At 41.1% G+C, this 8279-nt stretch overlaps 1 protein-coding gene across 1 annotated transcript; it reads right to left on the bottom strand.

The window, feature by feature from the left end:
* Window positions 1-6143: 6143 nt before the first annotated feature.
* LOC147986376 (uncharacterized) lies at window positions 6144-7881 on the bottom strand. Its single transcript, XM_087540033.1, has 4 exons — window positions 7835-7881; window positions 7660-7750; window positions 6678-6778; window positions 6144-6186 (listed from the first exon to the last, which is right to left on the bottom strand). The coding sequence occupies exons 1-4, from the start codon at window positions 7879-7881 to the stop codon at window positions 6144-6146; spliced, it is 282 nt and encodes a 93-aa protein (XP_087396159.1).
* Window positions 7882-8279: the final 398 nt, after the last annotated feature.

Here is an 8279-nt window from a genome sequence, read left to right on the forward strand (position 1 = left end):
CTATTTTCATTTAGCCTTGCTGTTTCTTGAGAATCATGTGGGGAGGATGACCCTGCACTCTTTAGACGTGTAGCGCGTCTCACAGTATCACACTGGGGTGACTGTCTCATCTTAAGTAATTGATGAGGGATACAAAAGAGCAATAGTTTGCTGTACGAACATGATTAATAGACATATGTAGTATGTATCAAAAATAGGAAGGCATGTCATTATCAAAGGTATAATGTGTAAAGTAAGCAGATGCAATTTAACAAAATTGGAAGTAATACAAGATAGATACCATATACAACACGCAACCACATTTGACAGTGTGAAGTTAAAGCAAGCACCTGGGATGGTTGTGCGTGGCAATTGAAATCATCAACTGCAGAGCTACATTTACTGTCTCCATCTGCTGACACTACACCCTTTAGAGCACTAAAACGCTTAGTGCTTATCTTCGAATTACACTAGAGCGACTTCTGTATTTTCTTTCATGTACTCATCAACACTACGTCAGAGTCCGAAATACCGATGCAGAAAAAACAATAGTGTGAGTACGGGTGAAGTGTGTGCACAAGTAGTACAGTGTAAAAGTAGCAAATAGCAGGTCGGTGAGAAATAAATGACGGGAGACATATGAGAGCTCTACAACATGCATGGCACACAAAATTACTAGATTCTAGGATTTTGAAATATGAGCACAGGGATTGCCGGGACATGCAAATGCTCCTTCGAACACCACAGGGTATGGTCCTATGAAAATAACAGTTGACTGAAAACAAATAGGTTAGTCCATTTTTTCTGCACCATCTGATGTACAAAGAACGCACAGATCGCCCTCATCTACCTCCAGCCAGTCAATGTTGACGATCTTCCTCGAAACGCCTGATATGTCTCCAACTTATCTATAATTTTTTATTGTTCCATGCTATTATATTATCATTCTTGGATGTTTTACAATCATTTTATAGTCATTTTATATCATTTTTTGGTACTAACCTATTAACATAGTGCCTAGTGCCAGTTGTTGTTTTCTACATGTTTTCTACGTCATAGGAAATCAATATCAAACAGAGTCCAAACGCAATGAAACTCCTGGAGGATTTTTTTGGGCCAGAATAATGCCAGTGGGCCAAGGAAGCACCTAAGGGGCTGCTCGAGGGGAGCAGCACCCACCAGGGCACGCTAGGAGGCCCAGACGCGCCCAGGTGGGTGCTGCCCACCTTGGGTGCCCCCCGAACTGCCTCTTTGCTCTATAAATGCCACAATATTCCATAAACCCTAGGGGGGTCGACGAAATATTGATCCAACCGCCACAGAGTCCAGAACCACCAGATCCAATCTAGACACCGTCATGGAGGGGTTCACGACTTCCATTGGTGCCTCTCCTATGATGCGTGAGTACTTCTTTGTAGACCTACAGATCCATAGTTAGTATCTAGATGGCTTCCTCTCTCTCTTTCTTGATTATCAATACAATGGTCTCTTGGAGATCGGTATGATGTAAGTCTTTTGGCAGTGTGTTTGTTGGGATCCGATGAACTTTGAGTTTATGATCAGATCTATGTTTTTATCCATGAAAGTTATTTGAGTATTCTTTGATCTCTTATATGCATGATTGCTTATAGCCTCGTATTTCTTCTCCGATATTTCGGTTTTGTTTGGCCAACTTGATCTATTTATCTTGCAATGGGAAGAGGTGCTTTGTAGTGGGTTTGATCTTACGGTGCTTGATCCCAGTGACAGAAGGGGGACCGTCACGTATGTATCATTGCTACTAAGGATAACAAGATGAGATCTATATCTGCCGCAATTGATAAATGGATCTCGTCTACATCATGTAATCGTTCTTATTGCATTACTCCATTTTCTCATGAACTTAATACACTAGATGCATGCTGGATAGCCATCGACGTGTGGAGTAATAGTAGTAGATGCAGACAGGAGTCAATCTACTAATCTTGGACGTGATGCCTATATAATGATAATTGCCTGGATATCGTCATGATTATTTGAAGTTCTATCAAATGGCCAACAGTAATTGTTTTCCCAACATTTGCTATTTTTCTCAAGAGAAGCCACTAGTGAAACCTATGGCCCCCACGTCTCTTTTCATCATATTTTCCTTTGCGATCTATTTTATCTTGCATTTATTTTCAGATCTATTAAACCAAAAATACAAAAATACCTTGCTGCAATTTATTTGTTTCGTGATCTATTTATGCTATCTACCACTTTTTACCTCACGTTATTTTCCTACTTGAGGTGCCGTACCCGAAAGGGACTGACAACCCCTTTAACACGTCGGGTTGCGAGTATTTGTTATTTGTGTACAGGTGCTATTTACGTGGTGTGAGGAGGTTCTCCTACTGGTTCGATAACCTTGGTCTCATCACCGGGGGAAATACCTATGGTCGCTATACTGCATCATCCCTTCCTCTTTGGGGAAATACCGACGTAGTTCTAGCAGACATCACTATTGCAGCTACACGAGTTGCTGCTCTAGCTCTAGTTCACGCTGCTCCTCCAAGCGCTTCTACTCCGGCTGCTATCTGCTACTGTGTTCCCCGTTGATCGCCTGCTAATTTATATCACTGTTTCTCTACTACTGGTGCTCGAGCGTCCTAAACTACATGTGAAGTGCCTCTCTGCTACCAGTGCGTTCAGTTTCGACAGTAACATTCAGATTCCATAGTAAATTTCAGTTTCGGCAGTTAAGTCCAGAGTCAACAGTTTTTACCTCATCTATTGTAGTCAGGTGTTTTTTGGTGATGTAAATTTTACATCCATCTCTTTTTGGTAATGTATTTTACATCATGTATTGGAGATGCTATTAGAATCCCACATGAGATTAACGATGTTTGTCTTGTACTGCTTCAGCCTCGACATCTTACAGCTCGCCGCAGCTGCTCCAGCAATGGAACCATCCATCACAACAGAGTAGAGCCCTGGATGCCATCTACATATTCCTCAGATCTTCCTCCACACCTCCGATAGCCACCTCTGCCCCAACTTCTTCCGCGACTAACCCAATGATGCCGAGGTCAACACGGCTACAGCAAAGAGGTTGTGCACTTGTCGCATCACTTATTTCTCTGCATTCATGTCCATCCATTAGGGCTATTTTGGTTCAAAGGAAAACATAGAAATAGGAAATTTTCCTATGGCACTCTACTATTCAATTATACATGCGTTTTGTTGAAAGGAATGGAGCAAAACATCCACCTGGACCTCCTTTTCGAAATCCTATGCATGAAAACAAGACCAAGTGCATTAGTGGAAGAATAACATTCTAATTGTACATCCTTTCATATGTCTTCACTTTAATTTGGCCATGTTTCTTTGCATTCCTATGCTCTTCCAATTCCTGTGAACAAAACACCTAAGTTGACAGAAATCATGTGTTTACAAATGCTCTATTTCCCACGTTCATTCCTATCCTATTCCAGTTTTTTTCCTATCCCTGTGTTTTTAGAATCCTACAAGCCAAAGGAGCCCTTACAAAATTACTTCAGTTACACAAGGTGTAGAAGAAAACTTTGTGTGGTTTGTCCTGCTCTTGCCACGATGTCGTCCACCTCACCTGAGCTGCTCCAGCGACAGAAGCATCCACCAAACCAGACAACACGACTCCTGACCATCTTTCGCCACCTCAGATCTCCTTCCCTGCCGCCGGCACATACCACAATGGCATCACCATCATCGACTCAACAGATGAACCTGAGGAGTACACGGTTCCACAAGAGAGGTCGCACTCTTTTGTTTCTGCTTATATTATGCATTGCTTAATATTACCTGCTGCTGTATCGTCTTGTTCACCTCTTAGACTCCAAGTCGGGTCCAAATTAATGTTCAAACTTGAGTTTTAAAAATAGTCGTGGGGCACATATTGTCATATTTTGGGTTCCGGCAGACCCTTGAGGTTCGAACACTGGGGTCCGCATGGAGATCTCTCCCCTACCGATTGATCCGTCTCCAACGTATCTATAATTTTTGATTGCTCGATGCTATATTATCTACTGTTTTGGACTATCTTGGGCTTTATTTTCCACTTTTATATTACTTTTGGTACTAACCTATTAACCGGAGGCCCAGCCCAGATTTGTTGTTTTTTTGCCTATTTCAGTGTTTCGAAGAAAAGGAATATCAAACGGAGTCGAAACGGAACGAAATCAACTGGAGAAGTTATTTTTGGAAGGAAAGCCACCGGATAGACTTGGACTCTACGTCAAAAGAGAGGGAGGTGTTCATGAGGGTGGGGGCGCGCCCCCTGCCTCGTGGGGCCCCCATAGCTCCTCTGACGTACCCCCTGCACCCATATATACTCTCGTACCCTAAAACTTCTAGAACGGAGATTGGATCAGAAGTTCCGCCGCTGTAAGCCTTTGTAGCCACGAGAAATCAATCTAGGCCCTCTCCGGCACCCTGCCGAAGGGGGCCATCATCACCGGTGGCCATGGAGGAGTATCCCGGAGGGGTCTTCATCACCATGAAGGCCAAGGACCAGAAGGTGGAGGCCATGGAGGAGGAAGCACAAGGGGAAGAACCTCTCCTCCTCTCTTCCGGTGGCGCCAGAGTGCCATCGGGAGGGGAATCATCACCACGGTGATCGTCTTCATCAACATCACCATCATCATCACCATCCTCATCTCTTTTACATGGTTCACTATCCCGCACACCGCTGTAATCCCCTACTTGAACATGGTGCTTTATGCCACATATTATGATCCAATGATGTGTTGCCATCCTATGATGTTTTGAGTAGATATCTTTTGTCTTTGGGTTGAATGATGATCTAGATTGGTATGAGTTGTATGTTTTACTTTGATGCTGTCCTATGGTGCTCTCTGTGTCGCGCAAGCGTGAGGGATTTCCGCTGTAGGGTCTTGCAATACGTTCATGATTCGCTTATAGTGGGTTGCTAGAGTGACAGAAGCTTAAACCCGAGTAAGAGGGATTGTTGCGTATGGGAATAAAGAGGACTTGATGCTTTAATGCTATGGTTGGGTTTTACCTTAATGATCTTTAGTAGTTGCGGATGCTTGCTTGAGTTCCAATCATAAGTGCATATGATCCAAGTAGAGAAAGTATGTTAGCTTATGCCTCTCCCTCATATGAAACTGCAATAGTGATTACCGGTCTTGTTAACAATTGCCTAGGACAATTCCGGACACCGATCCACCATTATTCCACACTCGCTATTTATAATACTAAGTAATATATTCTAACTTTATGTTAATAGCACCTACTTTTATGTTTTAGCTCTCCGATACCATGCAAAGTTATCCTCTTCATACCCACAACATAGTTTTATTTCTCGTTGCTAGTTGGAAGCAAACGTCCGGTACACGTAGAGTCGTATCAGTGGCAGATAGGGCTGGAGAGAATATTGATCTTACCTTTAGCTCCTTGTGGGTTCGACACTCCATACTTATCACTTCCATCTTGGAAAGTGCTACGATGATTCCTTGCACTTGGGGATTATCAAGCTCTTTTCTGGCGCCGTTGCCGGGGAGCAATAGCGTGGAGTTGATATTCTCATGTGTGCTTGTTTGCTTTCTTCACTAAGTAGATTTTGTTTTTCCTTTTTGTTTCTGTTTAGTTGTGGGTGAAACATACAAAAAAATTTAAAAATGAAAATACAAAAAATTATTACTTGCCACTCATACCTAAAAGTTTTTCAAAAAGAGAAGCGATTGGAAGGTTTTGCATTGAAGAAGTGAGCACTACTAGGAAAAGGCCTACTAATGGCGCACCGGTTTTGCCTACTAATGGTGCACCACCGGTGCGCCATTAGTATCACGCCACTAGAATTTTTTACTAATGGCGCACCACAGGTGCGCCATTAGTATACCAGATACTAATGGCGCACCATGTGCTGCGCCATTAGTATACCATTCGGTGCTCCACTGGTATTCCCTCCAGGTGTGCCACTAATAACCTTATAGGTGCGCCACTAGTAATAAAGGAAGGTGCGCCACTAGTAATGTATTTGGAAAACAAAAAAATCTAAATTTATAGAAAACAACCTATAAGGAAAAATAATTTTAAAACAAAAAATGAAATAGAATCATAATTTTTATTATAGTAAGAATATTACAATGTCTTTACAAATTTCCAATAAAAGGAAAATTCCAAGGAAATAAAAGAAAATCCTAAAACTAATCTTCTAGTAATCTTTTCTTCTTTTTCTTCACTTTATCCCTGCAAAATGTAACAAAATAAACAGAAACACAAAAAAACTATTTATAACATGTCAATACTGTCATTTTTTATGCAGAACTAGATATGAGCATATATTTCCAGAATTACATGGTGTGAATATTGTATGAGTAAGATTATAATGGAAATGAATTTTGATAGCTAGGAGCCCACTTTCGACGTGTATTTATCTGACAGAGCTAAATAATCATGGCATTTACCTTTTGATAAAATCATTATACTATACTACCAGTATACTACTCCACTTGGATTTTTAGATGAGCAGATCTGAGATAGACATTTGTTCAAGTGGCTATAGGTAGGCTTGAAGAATTCTCATCGGTTCAGGTGGCTACAGGTAGTAGCACAGCTGGAATATAGACTACTAGTACTATTTGAAAAGAAAACAAGAGTAAATCGGAACGTACTAGTCAGATCCGATCACATTGAGCTAGAAAGAAAATTCATCAGGAAACAGATGGCCCGTGACTTACTTCCAGACATTGAGGATCTCGTTGTGCCCGGCGAAGACCTTGCGGAGCGCGTTGTGGATGGACTGCTCAGAGCGATAGCTGCCACAAATGAACTCGTTGTCCTGCAGGTAGTCCAGCAGCCAGGAATTAAAGATAGGAGGGCTAGAACTGAAAGAACTAACATCTTAGAAAGCAACAGGAGATAATTCATATATGCAAAATACATATGAAGTGGTCTTCACCAAATTTGTTGAAACATGAAGGAAATGTTTTAGCAGTACCAATGATACATGTCAAATTAATTGTTCCTGTCATGACAATGTAAAAGTAGTACTTGCATGCCAATGAAGACTTGCTAGTGTCAGATTCTATGAGGTTCAGGACATGTGTAATTGTGCCAAGTTCACTTGTAATGCCATTATTCATGATCTGAACTTTATCCTCCACAAAATAAAATAACAGTTGATCCATGCGAATGATACTTAATTTTGAAGCTACTATTAATTTACAAACTGAATATAAAGTGAGTTTATAAATTCAGAAACAGAAAATTCAGTTAGGCTACTGTTAACTGAATTTTGGAGTGTATACTTAACAAAGGCTTCATTTGAATGTACAGTCAAATTAAAAAAATGTGTTCATGGGGCAGCAGCACTAAGAACTGAAAGAGAAAGGTGCAGAAAAAAGCTACTGAAAAACAATATCAGAAGTAGTGCAGACGCTGTTGAGGCGCTGACTGAACCATTGATAGTACTACCACTCTTCTTTTTTGCGTCCATTAGCATGATAGTGAGGTTACAACCTTTAATTAATCATGCGGTATGTGTATAAACTATAAAAAATAACTACACTGCCTGGTTTTCATCCAAATAAGAAAACAGAGCACAGACGATTTTTTTCACATATTCACATCATTGATACATGATGACATTTGATTGAGTGATGCAATGGTGGAAGAATAGAGTAATTGTTGTCCATCAGCTCATAAATGATTAATTATTACCTGCTTGAGGATAGGGGTGGCACACTTCCCTCTTAGACCGAAAGCATCAGAGTAGGTTATTACCTGCTTGAAATACGCCCCAAATCCATACCTGAGAAAACAAAAATACATGAGAAAAGCATTCTGGATCTCTCCAATTTGCACAACAAACAGGATGTGCGATATCTGAACTTACGACAGGATGGAGCCACCTATCAATCTTGGGGCTTCCTCGCTCGCCATGGCCGGGCACCATCATCCTCTGCTGCTTCACCATCATCCTTTCCTCCAATGATGACCTGCGCAGGACTCATACAGATATTTTTTAACACATCATACACAGATATAAATCATCTGAATCAAAAGCAGGCTGCATCTAGTTCATCAAATGTTAGATGTACAGAATTTGATCATACACTACAATGCAAATCATTCAACCACGAAGTAGCTAGAGCAAGTGATTTCAATTCTCTACCATGATGCATGCGTGTATGCGTGCAAGAAACCGCCAGACTAATTAAGCATTGAGGTAGGCTACATAATCCAATCCGGCTAGCTCGTAATCATATCCATACTAGGTAGTCGCTACGTAGTTAAGTCTGGACAGAGAGTTAGAGACTGGGATGAACACGTACATGGGA

The sequence above is a fragment of the Triticum urartu genome, chromosome 2A, assembly GCF_056163025.1.
Source record: "Triticum urartu cultivar PI428250 chromosome 2A, HENAU_Tu73, whole genome shotgun sequence".
Lineage (NCBI taxonomy): Eukaryota > Viridiplantae > Streptophyta > Magnoliopsida > Poales > Poaceae > Triticum > Triticum urartu.

What these genes read in the sequence shown, in the direction of transcription:
- LOC147986376 (XM_087540033.1), bottom strand. Translation starts at nt 7,881, where the DNA reads ATGGCGAGCGAGGAAGCCCCAAGATTGATAGGTGGCTCCATCCTGTC. An exon ending in ATAGGTGGCTCCATCCTGTC is followed by an intron (nt 7,751 to 7,834) that starts GTAAGTTCAGAT and finishes TTGTTTTCTCAG; the next exon opens with GTATGGATTTGGGGCGTATT. An exon ending in GAGATCCTCAATGTCTGGAA is followed by an intron (nt 6,187 to 6,677) that starts GTAAGTCACGGG and finishes TACATTTTGCAG; the next exon opens with GGATAAAGTGAAGAAAAAGA.